The sequence below is a fragment of the Zonotrichia leucophrys genome, chromosome 13 (genome assembly GCF_028769735.1).
Source record: "Zonotrichia leucophrys gambelii isolate GWCS_2022_RI chromosome 13, RI_Zleu_2.0, whole genome shotgun sequence".
Taxonomy (NCBI): domain Eukaryota; kingdom Metazoa; phylum Chordata; class Aves; order Passeriformes; family Passerellidae; genus Zonotrichia; species Zonotrichia leucophrys.
The window spans coordinates 1,293,364-1,308,989 of NC_088183.1; the positions used below are offsets into that span (position 1 = coordinate 1,293,364).

The 15,626-nt window shown below is 48.4% G+C and overlaps 1 protein-coding gene across 1 annotated transcript; it reads left to right on the top strand.

Moving 5' to 3' along the window:
* Nucleotides 1-7,199: 7,199 nt before the first annotated feature.
* On the top strand, nt 7,200-12,076 carry LOC135453735 (ovomucoid-like). The gene is made up of 4 exons (XM_064725056.1): nt 7,200-7,412; nt 9,447-9,478; nt 10,614-10,741; nt 11,581-12,076. Exons 1-4 carry the CDS (start codon nt 7,364-7,366, stop codon nt 11,624-11,626), a joined length of 255 nt encoding a protein of 84 aa, XP_064581126.1. The 5' UTR covers nt 7,200-7,363; the 3' UTR covers nt 11,627-12,076.
* Nucleotides 12,077-15,626: the final 3,550 nt, after the last annotated feature.

The following is a 15,626-nucleotide window of genomic DNA, read 5'->3' on the forward strand; positions in this document are numbered from 1 at the left end:
TATTTAATGATTTGTTTGTTTATTTGATATTAATTTGTATTTTTTTTCTGTGGGACAAGCACAGAAAGCCTTGGCTGCCTGAGCAGCTGGGTGTGGGGTGCACAGGGCACAGTCAGGACCCCCCAGGGCAGCTGGAGCTGCACCCCAGGGTGTGAGATGCCCCAGAGTGTGTGTGAATGTTAATGATGCCATGAAATCTGATTTTTGGAGCAGAGATTTTTGTGGCCCAGGTTGCCAGTGTGCCCCACCCTGTGCTGGTGTGTTCACAGAACCTCAGGGAAACTCCTCCTGGCACAGCCAGGGCCCAGCTCTGAGGAGTTGAAACGTTTGTATTTTCCATGGAATCCTGGAATTGTTTGGGTTGGGAGGACCTTGAAGCTCATCTGTCCCAGGGCAGGGACACCTCCCACTGTCCCAGGGTGCTCAGAGCTCCACCTGGCCCTGGGCACTGCCCGGGATGGATCCTTTCCCAAAACACTGAGCCCTGACTTCCAGGAGGACAAAATACTCTGAAATATCATTGAGGATTCAGGCCTTAACCTCTGGTACAGAATCACTGACATTAAAGTCTTCCATTGCAACCATGTCTTAGCCATGGGTGGTAATTTGAGATATTTAAACACTGAAATGTGTGAAGTATCTGATATTTCAGAAAACTGCTGATAATTTATTTACAAGTCCTGATGGTATTTATTAATATTAAGTTTACATGTCTTATTTTGGCTAGAAAGGCAACTTATGTGCTTGTTTACAAAGGAGCTAATAATAAACACACCTGAAAACAAAAAAATTTGGTTTATTTGTGGTCTTTTAAGAATGGTTTGTGTCAGTATTCACTTTTGTACCAGAGGATCAGACACTATTTCTGTCTCAGTGTCTGCAGGGCAAATTAATTACTACTAATTAATAACACCAAATTCCCAGCCTGTAAAAGTGCAGAGATGGCCCAGCCAAGGGAGCAGGGTGTGCCAGCAGGATTGCTGAGCCCTGCCTGCAGGAGGGGAAAGCTCTTTGTGCTCTCCAGCTCTGAACTGAACCCACCTGCCCCAGATTTGGGGTCACAGAGCCCTCCTGGCCCTCAGGGTTTCATCCTTGGCACCCTTGAAACCAATCCCTGGAACCTCTCCTGAGCTTGGGCCCAGCCCAGTCTCCATTCTTGGAGAATATTCAGCTAAATTTTAAAGCCTAAATTGATCTTTGCCTTTCAGAATGTGCCTTTCTGTGCCAGAAAATGAGAGAGGCTTCAGGGGGAAGGCAGTGGCTGAGTTTATTCAGGAAAATAACAGAGCTGAGCCTGGAGCTGCCCCTCTCTCTGCAGGAACCAGCTCACTGGCAGCTGGCTGCTCCCTAGGGCATAAATTGGCTTTGATCCCCAATGATCCATTCCCTGGGCCTTCCATGGACCCAAGAGCCTGGGAATGTCTCCTCTGGGAATTGTCAGGCTCCCATCTCTGCCTAGATTGGATAAAAAGCAAAAAATATTCCCTGTGGTGGCTCCACACGCAGGAGATCACATTCTAACATGCTCCATCCATCCAAGAACATAACAATTGATGTGTCAGTCAGCCCCTGGGCTTCTCCTCTTTCTTTCCTCTCCTTTTGCACTGTAAATAATCTGGAAACCTCTGGAAATGTCAAGTGCACAGACTCAGGCTGCACAATGTACAAAATTCCTCCCCCTTGCCCAAAAAACCCCCTTTGGACTGCAAAATCTGAGCTTCTGACATGAAATTTTAGATCTGATTTATTCCTGAGAGAGGAGAGTCATTGACAGCATAAACCCCAGATTTTTCTGCTTTTTTCCCTGCTCCTTTTCCCAGTCCCACCGTTCCCTGGGAAGGGGCAGCTCCTCCAGCTCTCCATTCATCCCCATCACTCAGCCCTGGCTTTGGGCTGGGTACCACACCTGCCCTGAGCAGAGCCTGACTAATTCCCCCCAGGCCTTTCTGTGGGTGCTGCTGGCCCAAGGAATGCTGCCCGATAAAGACGCCGTGTCCTTAATGAGGCACTAATTGGTCACGGTAGGAATTTGCTGTTCTCCAAGAGCTTCAGCCCCTGAGCTGGGCAAGCAGGCACTTGCTGAGAGCAAAAGGGGGACAAAGCTGATGTTTAATGAGGGGGTCTGGGGGAGAACACAGATTTCAGCTCCAAATGCTTCATATCCACCCCTGCTCCATGCTGGTCTTCCTCCCACCCCTCTCCTTCATAAGTTGTAGCTTCTCTTCTAGAAAAGTTTTATTTTTAAGGGAAAACCAATGCACGTCCTCCAACCCTGCTGTGAGCCATGAAAACATTTCTTGAAATGTCACTTTGATTGACTTTGGTGTGACAGAAGGGCAAAGTCAAAACACCAGGAAATTGCATCTTGAGGCGATTTCAGATCTGTCCTTTTCAAAGCCCATTCCGTGGAGGTGTTAAACCATTAATGCTTTGTTTTTGTGAAGAATCAGCTCAGAACATCAAAGGGCTTGATGTCTTGTGAAGGCTGAGCTAGAACAGAGACCAGAGAGAGCTAAAGAATAAAGGAGGGATTTATTAAAAGGCCTCAATGGATCCACCTTGGGCAGCACAAGAGCCCAGCCAGGCCAGGATGACCCAAAATGGTCCCAAAATGCACAATCACTCACGGGGTCTCTCACTTTGGTAAGTTCTGCTCCATTTGCATCTTGGTGTTAATTGTCCAATTATAGTTTTAGGTTATCAAGTCCCATCCTTCTTGTTTTTCTCTCTCCAGCCCACGGGGTTTGTGCTCTTGGGCTGAGATTTGGATCATTTGCCCTTGGTGCCCAGCTGGAGCAGGAATTGTTTTGTCTCCCTGCTCTGTGCACAGAGCTCACCATCCCCTAATGTGAAGCTCAGAACTGCATGCTAAAGCAGCAGAGAACCTGAAAAATAGAAAAGCCAAAACCTGAGGCATAACAGGACACAGGAATCACAGGATCCCTGAGCTGCCTGCAGGATACCGGAACCACTCCTGGCACTGTGTCCCAAAGAGATCAGAAGGGAAAAGGGAAACAAAGATCAGCTCCAGCCTTTGCACGGCCTGCTGGGTTTACTTTTAGCTTCTGAGACAACACACAAGGCCTTCAGCAGGGCTCTGGTCTGGCGTGACACCCACAGTGCTGAAGGAAGGCTCTGATCTCCCACAGGGGTGGAAAACAGGGAACTCACTGATGCCTTCAGAGGCTGCCTGGGACAGAGGCTGGGCAGAGCTAAATGAATAAATAGGTTTTTATTAAAAGCCCTTCACAGGACACACCTTGGGCAGTGCAAGACCCTGACCCAGATGGATCCTGGCCACGAGTTCTCACACTTTGATAAGTTTGGGTCCATTTCCATGCTGGGGTTCAGTGTCCAATCCCAGCTCCAGGTGATGCAGTCCCACCCTCCCAGGTTGCTCCCCTCCATTCCCTGTTGTTTGCACTTTTGGGGCTGGAGCTGCAGCGGTGTCCTTGGTTGTGGGGCTGGAAAAGGATTGTTCTGTGGGGCTGAGCTGGGAGCAGAACTGCTGACACTTTATGTGGAGTGCAGAGTCACACACTAATGCAGTGCAGAGTCTGGGAAATAGGAAAGCTCAAACTGAAGGCATCATCTCCTTTCCCAGGCAAACACCCAAAGGCTGTGGCACAGCCTGAACAAAGGCAGCCCTCGCTTCTCAAACCCTGCATTGAGCAAGACTTCAAAATCTGATGCTTTAATTGCACCTGGGCGGACAACCCTGAGCCACCCACCCTGGCTGGGGCTGGGGATGAGAACACCGGGGATACCAGGGAGGGGAGGGCCCCGTGACTGCAGCAGCCCTGGCTGGAGCCTCCCTCCTGTGACAAAGTGGTTTTTTCACCTTTTCCACGTGCTGTTCGTCATCTCTGTGGATGCCCCGCATGGGAGGCTCTCCACGCATGGGTGGGAGCAGGTTCCTCCTCTGGAATGCAGCCAGGGAACATCCTGCCATGCACTTAACTCGTGACCTGCTGTGGCAGCATTTTTGGCATCCCACTGGTGCTCCAACCAGGCCTCCAAAGCTACAAGCAATCTCAGATTTGGAATAAATAATAATTGGGAAAATTTTCTTACCCTCAGAAAAATGCACACTAATATTTTAGCACATGTAACACTGGAATTGCTTTTTCTGCTTCAACAAATCAACTTGGAGGGATAAGAATTTGGGAAAAAAACAGGATGCAATGGCAAAGGTAGAAAATTACAGGAGTTCCACAATTAACTTACAGGTTTGCTGATGAGGGCAAAATTGCACTCACAATTCTTCAATATAAACAATTTATTTACCATATTTATCTTAAATTTCAGAATGAGTTCAGCAATTATTCCTTACTCACCCAGCTTTGGGAAGCAGCTGTTCCTATACACATCCCAACATTTGTTTTCCAATGAACTTTTTTTCCATGGTGGCACTTCATTGCCCATGTTTGCCTTGTCAAACGTTAATTTATGAGGACAAAGACACCACAAGGTCCCTGAAAATGCCAGCAACAGTTGACCTTCTCCAGTGGGAATGGCAGACCCAGTTCCACTGGGACGGCCCACGAGGTGACCTGGCTGCCCACACCCTCTGGCCCCTTTAGGACAGACCCATTTTCACAATCTCTGGGATCTCTGTGGGTAACCTGCCTCCATGGCTGACTCCTCTCACGGTTGTGAAATTTGTTTTGCTCCCATCTAATTGGAATTTCTCTCCCTGCAATTTGCTCTGTTCCCTCTTCCTTTCACTCTGCAGCTCCAGGAGGGCTCTGGCTCCCATTCTTTGTGTTTCCTCCCTCTCCCAATGGAGCCAACCCCTTCTCCCAAGTTTTCCTCTGTGTTTCACCCCCTCAGCCCTTGGTGCTCCCCCACGGGCTCTGCTCCGGCATTTCAGTGCCTTTCCCTGCCAGGGAGCCCAGAACTGTCCCAGGGCAGCAGCTCCAGCCTCGCCAGGGACACCTGGGGAATTATGGACTGAAATTCAAGTGTTGGAAAATCTCCCTCCATGAACTGGGCAGGAATTGTGTTCCCTGAGAGGGATGGGATGGGATGGGATGGGATGGGATGGGATGGGATGGGATGGGATGGGATGGGATCGATGGGATCCATGGGATATGGGATCCAGGGATGGGATGGGATAGGGATGGGATGGGATGGTCATGGGATGGGATGGGATGGGATGAGATGGGATGGGATGGGATGGGATGGGATGGGATGGGATGGATGGGATGGGATAGGATGGTATGGGATCCATGGGATGGGATGGGATGGGATGGGATGGGATGGGATGGGATGGGATGGGATGGGATGGGATGGGATGGGATCCATGGGATGGGATGGGATGGGATGGGATGGGATGGGATGGGATCCATGGGATGGGATGGGATGGGATCCAGGGGATGGGATCCAGGGGATGGGATGGGATCCATGGGATGGGATGGATGCTGGGGCTGCATCCCAGGGAACACTGGGAGCATTGGGCTGGGTCCTTTCCTCATGGATCAGGGTCAGGATCTCCAGCTGCAGTTTCAGTGTCAGGACAGCCCCGGGGGCTGTGTGTGCTCCAAACCCTCCAGAGCAGGAGGAATTTCCGGCACACTTTGGGTTCTGCTCCTGTTTCCTAATTGCTCATAATTGTCCATCAGCCACGGACGTGTCCTGAATCCTCCCCACGAGTTCCTGCAAGCTCCTTGCCAGGGTTTTCTCCAGAAAAGCTCCCCAGAACTCAAAGTCATGACAGCCCCAAGCAGGGGGGTCCAGACCAAGCCCAGAGCAAACCCACTCTGCCTTCTGTCCTCTCAGCCCCACAGGAACACATGTCCAAATTAAGGAAAAAGGAAAAAATGAGAACATAGCCACTGAAGGGCATTCAAAAAATAAAATTCCAGGCCTCCAGCTCCAACTGGATCTTTGCCCATCCTGGAATTCGGATTTGATGGCATTTATGGTTTTCATTCTGTTAAGGGATGAGAAATTCAACATTTATTGATTGCCTATATTCTTTAAAGACAACATTTTTCATATTCCTCTTGGGATGAGTTAGGGGGGCCCAAGGCTTACCTGACCTATTGAAATCTTTTCTGCAGGAGCTTTCAGGCCCTTTTTTACTGGAATGAGCACCTCTGGCCCCAATCCTGCACAGAGAAAGGCCTGGGCTGCCCAGCAGTGAGGGAATCACTGAAATACTGGGAATTGAGGTGGTGTGGAGGGTTTTTTCTTGTTGGGATTTTTGCACATTTAGATGGTAAATCACTGAGAATGCAACTCTGGAAGGAGGGATTGAAACCAAACTGTCACCTCTAAACTCCACATCACTGTGGATTTATGAAAGTGGAGCCTCAGACCTGAGTGTCCCATGGGGACCTTGCCATAAAAGACAGAAATTGCTGCTTTTTGGTTAAGCCACCAACAAATGCAGGGTTTGTTAAAGGAATCCCTCCTGTTGTGTGGAAACAGGGAAATGGGAGCAGAGGAACCTCCCCTGTGTCCAAGGCTGGGCAGGAGCTCAGGGATGCTCAGGGCAGGGAACTCCTGTCCTGTCCTGGCCAGGCAGTGCCCTGGGCTGCTCTGCTGCCCCTCTCCCAAAACATCACTTCTGACCCAAAATGGGCACATTTGAAAGGAAAAGGAGCCCTGGGGATGCTCCAGGCTGGGTGTGAAGGGTTTCTCTCCCAAAACATCGGTCCTGACCCCAAAATGGACATGTTTGAATGGAAAAGGAGCCCTGGGGATGCTCCGGGCTGGGTGTGAAGGGTTTCTCTCCCAAAACATTGGTCCTGACCCCAAAATGGGCACGTTTGAAAGGAAAAGGAATCCTGGGGATGCTCTGGGCAGGGTGTGAAGGGTTTCTCTCCCAAAACATCACTTCTGACCCCAAAATGGGCACGTTTGAAAGGAAAAGGAATCCTGGGGATGCTCCGGGCTGGGTGTGAAGGGTTTCCAGCAGAACACAGATTTCCCAGAGCAGCTGAAGGGCTCAGTGCATGGCCACAAGCAGCTCAACTCAAACCACAGCTCAGAAGCAGCTCCACAACGCCCCAAAAAATAAGAATTAAGCCCTCCTGGGATGAATGCTTTGGCAAACACCCAGCCAGGATTATTCTTCCCTGGGAACTGCATTCAGCTGTGAGTCCCCACGGCAATAGCAGGGCCAGCCCTGAGTCAGCCCTGGCTGCTGGGGCTGGAACAGTTAATTAATTGCATTAGGCTGGGCTCTGTGCAGGCAGGCAGGACCATCCCTGCCCCATCAGCAGCGGGACACGCAGCCCTGCCCTGCCCTGGGCACCTCCTTCCCCAACACCTGCAGGGCATTGCATCACCAGGCTGCCTATAAAGGTGCCATGGCCACCGACAGCCCTGGCACTCTGCAGGCTCGGGGACAGCCATGAAGGTCACCCTGGTGCTCCTGGCAGTGGCAGCTCTGTGCCTGGCGTGTGAGTAACCCCTGGGCTCCTCAGCTGGTTCCTGCACTGGGAGGGAGGGAGGGAGAAAATGGGATTTTCTGGCTAAAATCCTGTTATTTAGCACCATAATAGTTTATAACCCGGCTGGGGCTGAGGTGGATGGAAGCTGCTCCTTGCTGGGTATAGCCCAGAGATCTGTTCTGTGGCTCAAAAGAGCTGTGATTCCTCAGAACCACCTGTTTTTATCTGTTTATTTTAAAATTTCCATCTGAGAAGGGAGCTTGGAGCTGGTGAGGTCCTGCCCTGCCAAACTGACCAAGTAGGGGACAGCTGATGATGCTCAGGCCACATAAAACAGCTGGGAATCGTGGTTTTTTAATCTTATTTTTCCAGGCTGCAGGGAGATTTGAGGGAGAGTTTGCTCTAAAAAAAAAGAGGGATCTGGGAGGAATTTATTCAGCCTTTACCTGGCAATTTTATTTTTACTAAAAACTTGCAGTAAAAATGTATTTTTAGAGAAAAATAAGTGCATTTAAAAAGACTGAAAGACTCCACACCTCTGCAGGTAGTATAGAAGTTTAAATGCATTATGAACATTAAAGATGCAAAATAATGCAGCATTATGAAACAAAAAGAATCTTTTGAGTAGCTCTGAAGAAGCTGCTTTGAAATTTTTCTCAACCCCAAAATTTTTATTAGAAACAGAAGTTTAAATGAAACACGGTGGAAATAATTCATTGTGTTTCATTAACTGCAGAGAAATAAAGAAACGTTCCTTCCATTAGAATTCCAGGAAATTTCTTCCTTGAACTTTCTGGTTTATCTTGTCTGCTTGAAAACTTCATGCATCAGCACTTTCTGAGCCACACCTTTATTGCATTCACTCCGTTCGCAGAGCGGCTCCCAAAAGTTCACCAGAGAAAAAATCAGATGTGAAGGGTTGGGGGAAGTGGAATAAATTGAATCCAATTCCAGAACAATGGAATCTCAGTCAGCCTCTGGTGACAGAGATAGAAACCTGACATGGAGCTTTATTTCTGCTCATTTTCTTTATGCTGAACAACTGTATTTGATGTGAGGGTGTAAACAGGGTTATGACAGGAAGTTTTGTGCAGTTTAACCTTTGAAGATCAAAAAAAGCCAAACTTATTCCAAAAGACAATTGTTAGAGCTCTGCTCCAGAACACATTTGGGAAGTTTAACCTTTAAAGATTAAAAAAATCCAAATTTAATCCAAAAAACCAAGTGCTAGAGCTCTGCTGCAGAACACACTCCTGCTCCTTCTGCACAGAAATCTCTCCCTGGCACTGCCACCCCTGGAAGGCGCAGGATGTGATTATGGGACAGCAGAGGGGCAAACACATTCCTAAGGAAAGCAAGGAATGTGTCAGCAGCGTGGAGCCACGCCAGGGAGCTGATTGCTTTGTGGGAGGTGTAATTAGCATTGTTTGCAAGGAGCTCCTTGAAGCCCCACCTGAGGACAGGGCTCTGCTCCAGAGCAATGAGGCAAAAATAGGAACCAGCCACCTTAAAATCCACATTGAAACAAGGGAAACGCTTCCTACATGGGATTATGAGCCAAATTGTATTATCACTGTTATTTACAGTCAATATTGTATTTAATTCTCATTATTGACAGGAAACACAGATATAGAAGGGATTTGTGGTTTGCTCACAGCCACATGCAGCTCTTGGTAAACTCAGGATTAAACCCCAGTCATGCTCAACCACCAGTTAATCCTGGACATTAAATATAAAATAACTTGATGAACAGTAAATGTAATATTGACTGCTGGGCTGCCAGAGGTTTTGTGGTGAACAATGGCTCCATTCCCTCCTCCAGCAAAGGCTGTTCCAGCAGGTGACAGAAGTTTCTAAGGTAAATAATGCACCAAAACCCACTTGGTCAATAGGGTCTGACACCTGGGCCTCACTAAACACTGCACAGCTCTCAATATTGACCTTGAAGGAGGTAAAAGATTCAGTGCTGCTGAGTGAAATCATCCTGGTTTGCACCCGAGTGTTCATTAACTGTGCCTTTCTATTTTCTCTTTTGTGGTTCAGTTTCCACTGCAGATGCTGCTACACAGGATGAGGTGAGTGATTGCCTTTTTCCTAAATAAAAATATAGACTATGAGATAAAAAATTATAATATAATAATAAAGTCAGAAAATAAGCATGGTAAACTTTAATTAAATGCTGCCAATTTATTGAGGTTTCAGTGAAAGTTCCTGAGCTTGGGATATGGGTTTTCCATAGAGTTGTTCTGACAACTTCTAGATGTTTTTTACCTGTTTGGCATTCTGGGCAAAAAAAAAAAAAAATGGGCACGGACAAATTTTAACCCAGAGAAATCTAAAATTTAAAAAAAAAATTAAAATATTTTCTAAAATATATGTTTATTTGGTGATGACACTATCAGGCTTTTCTGATGAGTTTTAGCTCCTAAATCAGGTACCTGGAGATTTTCACTCTCTGAGTACTCTGGGGTCAATGTCTGGAAGAAGGGAGGAGGTGGATTCCATCCCTGAAGGGTCCAAGGAAGGGCTGGATGTGAATTGATCCCACCTGGATTTACTGATTGTTGTGATCAGATAATAAAAATCTCCACACTCTGCTCCTCTGGGGCTGTGTTGTTCCTGCCCATCCCTGTCACATCAGCCCCACTCTCACCTCTGAGCAGAAATGTTTCATTTTTGGGGCTTAGCCTCTGCCCAGAGAGGTGGTGCCCCCTCCCTGGCTGTGCTGCCCCAAAATTGGATATATTCATGATTTCTGTACATGGAGGAGGTGCCACAGTAAAGCAGACAGGGCTCAGTTGCTTCATGCAGAAAATGTAAATTTCTATTTAGTTATCTCATATTTATAGGAATTCAAAAGGCACTGTGTTAAACCCAACTGGATAACAATACACTGTCAGTTCATTGGTCAGTAAATGGAATTTTGTGCATCCACCAAACCTCTTTATTCTTGGATTGTTTACACATCATCTTCACTGATTCCCATTGCACCAATTTCTTGGTTTTGCAGGTGCAAACTCATTTCTCTCACCAGAATAAACTGTTGTGCTGACTTTTCATTCTTATGATTTTTCTCGCGGGAACAAGCAGATGGATGAGCTGCCCCCAGCCCCAGCAGCAGGCCTAAGCCATGATGTTATAAATCCTTTATTTTGTGAGTTTTCCCCTGTGTGGTCAGGGGTGTGACACTCAGGGCTGCCCTCCTTGCAGGTGGACTGCAGTGAGTACAAGAGGCTGGAGAGAGGGAGGCCCATTTACTGTGAGAGGCTCTACCAACCCTACTGTGGCTCTGATGGCAAAACCTACAACAACAAATGCTCCTTCTGCAAGGCTGTGCTGTGAGTACTGGGCTGCCCTGGGCTGAGCAGCTGGGATCCCACCCCATAAAAATGCTGGGTTTCTTTAGGGTTGGCACTCCTCTGCTTTACCTTTACACCATCATTGTCCCTCCCACTGATAATGTCCAGCTGATCTAAAAAAAAAAAAAAATGATGGTGATGTTTGTGTGAGAACTTCCTATTCTGGTAGGAAGTGGAAAATAGGCAACTAAAAAATGACCCAGATATTCAGGTCTAAGCTTCCTATTCCAGCAGGAATGGTGAAGCTGGACACTAAAAACCTACTTGGATATTTGTGTGTACAACTTCCTATTCTGGCAGGAATTGTGAAACTCGACACTAAAAAACTACTTGGACAGTTGTGTGAGCAATGTCCTGTTCTGGCAGGAAATGTAAAATAGTGAACCAAAAAATGACCCAAATACTTGTGTGAGCAACTTGCAGCAGGCACTGTAAAGCTGAACACTGAAAAATGATTCCTGTTTGTGTGAGAAACTTGCTGCAGGTGCTGTAAGATTCAGTCACTAAAAAATACCCTGACATTTGTGTGAGCAGCTTCCTATTCCAGAAGAAACTGGAAAGCTGGACTGGAAAGAGTCCAATGAGCAGCAGAGACCTGACAAAGCACCTGCACCCAACGCAGGTCACACAAAAATTCAGAAGTGGCGCTGGCAATGTCTTGGGTTTATGGATGAAATGTGTAATTTTGCAAGGAAAGCTGTTTACAGACGAGTGCCCTGGTGTGTGCTGTGAATGTTTTGGTGTCTCCCCTGGCAGCAGAGGGCTGCAGAGGCTCTTGGGGCAGTGTTCTGTGTGCAATGCCGTGTTTTCCCTTGCAGGAGGAGCAGAGGGGCCCTGCACATGAAGCAGGCAGGGGCGTGCTGAGGGAGCTGTGCTGAGGGCAGCTCCCCTCTGCCTTTGCTGCCTTTCCCCACCTGCCCTGCCCAGCCCAGCCCGGGGAGAAGAGCCAGCTCTGCTGTCCTGCTCCAGAGCTGGGGCCGACCCTCCTGTCCTCGCAGCACGGCTGCTCCTGTGCCTTCACCAGCCCTTCCCTGGATGTGTCTCCATGGCTGGAGTTCAAATCCCCTGACAATGCCCCCAGTCCCCCCACCTCCTTTATCAAATCTTTCCTTTACCCAGAAACTTTAGCAGATTTTTTTTTTCCCGAAAAGTTTTCAGCTTTCCCAGGCACTGCTCTGACTCTCTCCCAGTTTTGTAGCTGAATTTTGAATGCTTAATTTTCATCCCTCTATGTACAATTCTGGTTCCTGTATGTTGTTCAGCTACTCAGTGTGCTTGTTTATTAAAATAAATATTCACTCTATTTTTTTTGTCCATGGTGAACTTTCTAGAGAATTTATTGCATCCATGACTAACAAGTATTTCCCAAATTACAGAAAACTGCAGCGGAGCAAGGGCTGAGTCCAGAGGTAAAAATCCAAAGCTGGGATACAAAAGTTGTATATATTGGAATTTACCCCTCAGTCTGGCTCTATTTTGCTTTAAATGAGACCAGTCTGGTAAAATGTAAGACTGTAGCAGTCTGTTAAATCCTGTTATTTAAATGGGAACATTCTTTAATCTTTTCACTTGACAAATTTCAGAACCTAAAGAAATTTATGTCCTGCTCTTAAATCCTGATTATCTTCACTGTTAAAGTAATTTATGTCTTTTACTCAATACTTGGTCATGGGAATGTATTTTCCCAGAATTAAAATTGTGAATGACTGACCTTATTGGAGGAAAACTTTGGAGCAGTTGGACACAGAACAAATCCAGCCCTATCCTGAATTCTGTTTATCTGGAAACCAGGTCCCAGCAATTAGGCAGCAGGAATGAAAATGAGGAAGGTAATAGAAAAGCTCCTCATAGTTCAGAGGCTTCTATAAAGAAGTTCCTAGAACAGATCACCTTGACTGAAAAAGATAAAAATGAGAAAACAAAGGGAATCTCTGAGGTTTCCTCATGGTGTCAGAAAAACCTGATTTGTGGATATTTGCTGCCCTCCAGCCTCATGGATATTCCCAGCCTCTGCTTTGGTTTGTTGGGATATTTAATGGGCTGTGCTTGTGCACCAAACCTAGGACCCCAAAACTCTCCTGCAGCCCCAGGAGTGATGCGAGGAGCTGCAAGTCAGAGGTGTAAAGCATCCCTGCATTTCCCTGGCCCTGCAGTCTGTCCATGTCTGATCATTCCTGATGTGGAATCCTGGGCAGGAGCAGCAGGAGAGCAGGACCTTTTGCCCACCCGGGGGCTTTTGCCCACCCAGGGGCTTTCCCTCAGCCCAAAGCTGGCAGAGCCAAAGGCACAGCAGCTCCTGCCACATACCAGAGCACAGAACATCACCTGCAAATTGCTGCAAGTGACACCTGGGGAAAATGCTGGAGAGGCTGGCCAGGCTGGCCAGTCGGGTCTGCGGGATGGAGCAGAGCCATGGAAATGTGGGCAAGGGAAATGAGCAGAGCCTGAGCGAGCTGAGCTCGGGTTCTGTGAGACAGAAAATAAAATACTGGTGTGGAACAGGAAACAGAACGGATCCTGCACTCAGGGAAGATCAGAGTGCAAAACTCTGCCCTGGAAAGGTTCCTAAATACCTGCAGTCTTTATAGCTGATGTATTTACAGCTGAGGGACAAGGGAGGCTTTTCCTGAGGTCCTACAAAACATTTATTTTGTTCTAGGACAAGAGGTGATGAAATCTGGAGATCAGACAGTGCCCGAATAAAGCTGGCTGGGTTAGCACAGCACCATTCTCACCTGAGCTTGTGCACCTGAGGCCTTTGGCTGCTCAGATCTTCTCTTAGAAGCTTTAATTTTGAATTGTGAGGTTCTGCTCCCTGCAGAATTAATTGTTGTGTAATGAACGTCTCCTTTGGTGATCAGGAGTGCCCAAGGATGGAGCTCTGGGACAGTGGGAGGGTCCCTGCCCATGGCAGGGGTGGGTGAGATTTCCGAGGTCCCTCCCATCCCAAACCATTCCATGATTTACCATCAGCTGGGATGGAGAACATTCATTCCCTCAGAAGGCAACAGCTTAAAAACATCTCCTAGGGATGCTGCTAAGCACTGACAGTTTGTGGGGTGCAAAACTTGGGTTTTTAAAGGAAGGCATTAATCCCTCAGTCCTTTTGTTTTGATTCAGTAATACCTGTGCTGAGAACCAGGATTCTGAAACCTCCCTAAAGTACAAACTGTGTATGTCCAAATAGCTTCCACCAGCAGTAAGTGAGAAACAAGAAATGCAATGTGCTCTTTTGTTTTGCAGCTGATCAAGGCCAGAACAGAATTTTTATTGATGACTGTTCAGCATCTCTGATTGTTCTCCTTTGGGGTTCAGGTCAGATATCCTTGGGTGCCTCAAATTCTAAATTTTCCCACATATGGCAGTGCAGGGAGAAAGAAATGAAGTAACCCAAAACCCTTCAGAGACTCACAAACCACTGACCTGTGGGATAAATCACAGGGTTTCTGTTAGGAAAAAATGGGTGGTTTTGGTTTCTGCTGTCTTGTAACCACTTCACCATTCACATTCTGTGACTGTTTCAATGACAGCTCAACCCAAGGCCCTGCCCAAATTCCTTAATTCAATTTAGTGTCTCTTGTGTCCTTCAGGCAGCCTCCTCCTGCTGCCACCTGTGTCCCCTGCCTTGGGCTGAGGGGGGGCAGGACAAGCTCTGCTGGACCTGGCTCTGCTCTTCCCACAGGAACCCTCACCTGTCCCATTTCTGGGGCTGATTTTTCGGATGTTCTGCTGTTTCTGAGGCTGTGTTGCTGTCACAGGTTGGACTCAGTGACCTCTGGGGCCTTTTCCAACCTTAGTGATGCTGTTGACACATCCAAAATCCACAGGGATTGCCAAGAATTTATTTTGTTATTCCTACTCTGCTACAGAGCGTTGTGGATTCCTCTGGGATTGTCACTGAACAGCAGCTGAGTCTTTGCACGCTGTCATTCACAAAAAATAACTCACCAGCAGTCTGCTGGCTGATGAAGCAGCCTTGTCACCCAATCCCTCGGGGCTTGCATGAAACATGACTTCAAAACGTTGAGGGAATTGTGATTTCTGCTGGGATCCACCCAAACACAGCCATTAAAACAAGGTTAACTTGCAGACCTGCACAATGCTGCAAATACACGTGTGGGGCCAGGGTGAAGACTCTCCAGGGAAATCACTTACAAACCTTGCAGAGCCTCCAAAGGAGGGGCACGGGGATGGGGAAGGGTCTGGAGAGGCCATGGAGGAGCAGCTGAGGGCACTGGGATTGTGCAGCTGGAGGAGGCTGAGGGGAGACTCCTTGGGGTCTGCAGCTCCAATCTCTGGGACGGGGACAGGATCCAGGGAAGGGCTGGGGCTGTGCCAGGGGAGGGTTGGGGTGGATTTTGGGAAAGATTCTTCCCCCAGAGGGTGCTGGCACTGCCCAGGCTCCCCAGGGATGGGCACAGCCTGAGGCTGCCAGAGCTCCAGGGATGCCCAGAGTGGGATTTTGGGTCTGTGCAGGGCCAGGAGCTGGGCTGGATGCTCACTTTGCCGTGCAATGGTTTGGGCTGGAAGGACCTTGGCGCCCATCTCATCCCGCCCTGCCAGAGGCACCTCCCGCAGCCGCTCCGAGCTCCATCCGCTGTGTCCCTCAGCTCGGCACAGCCGGGGCTGCAACCGCGCCAGCACCTCCACTGACTCCCATGGCTGTCGCTCTGTGCTGAGCCAGCCCAGCCCCGAACGGAGCCCTCAGAGCCCCCGGTGCTCTCAGAACTCGCGGTGACCTCAGAGCTCCCGATGCCCTCAAAGCCCCCGGAGCCCTCAAACCCGCGGAGCCCTCAGCGCAGCCCGGGCGGTGCCGCCCCCGCTCCCCCCAGCCGGGCGGGGCGGGCCCGGACGCGGCCGGAAG

Bases quoted from the DNA above. Each gene is read 5' to 3' on its own strand.
- LOC135453735 (XM_064725056.1), top strand. From the start codon at position 7,364: ATGAAGGTCACCCTGGTGCTCCTGGCAGTGGCAGCTCTGTGCCTGGCG. The intron at 7,413-9,446 runs GTGAGTAACCCC...TTTGTGGTTCAG, and splicing joins GGCAGCTCTGTGCCTGGCGT to TTTCCACTGCAGATGCTGCT. The intron at 9,479-10,613 runs GTGAGTGATTGC...CCCTCCTTGCAG, and splicing joins ATGCTGCTACACAGGATGAG to GTGGACTGCAGTGAGTACAA.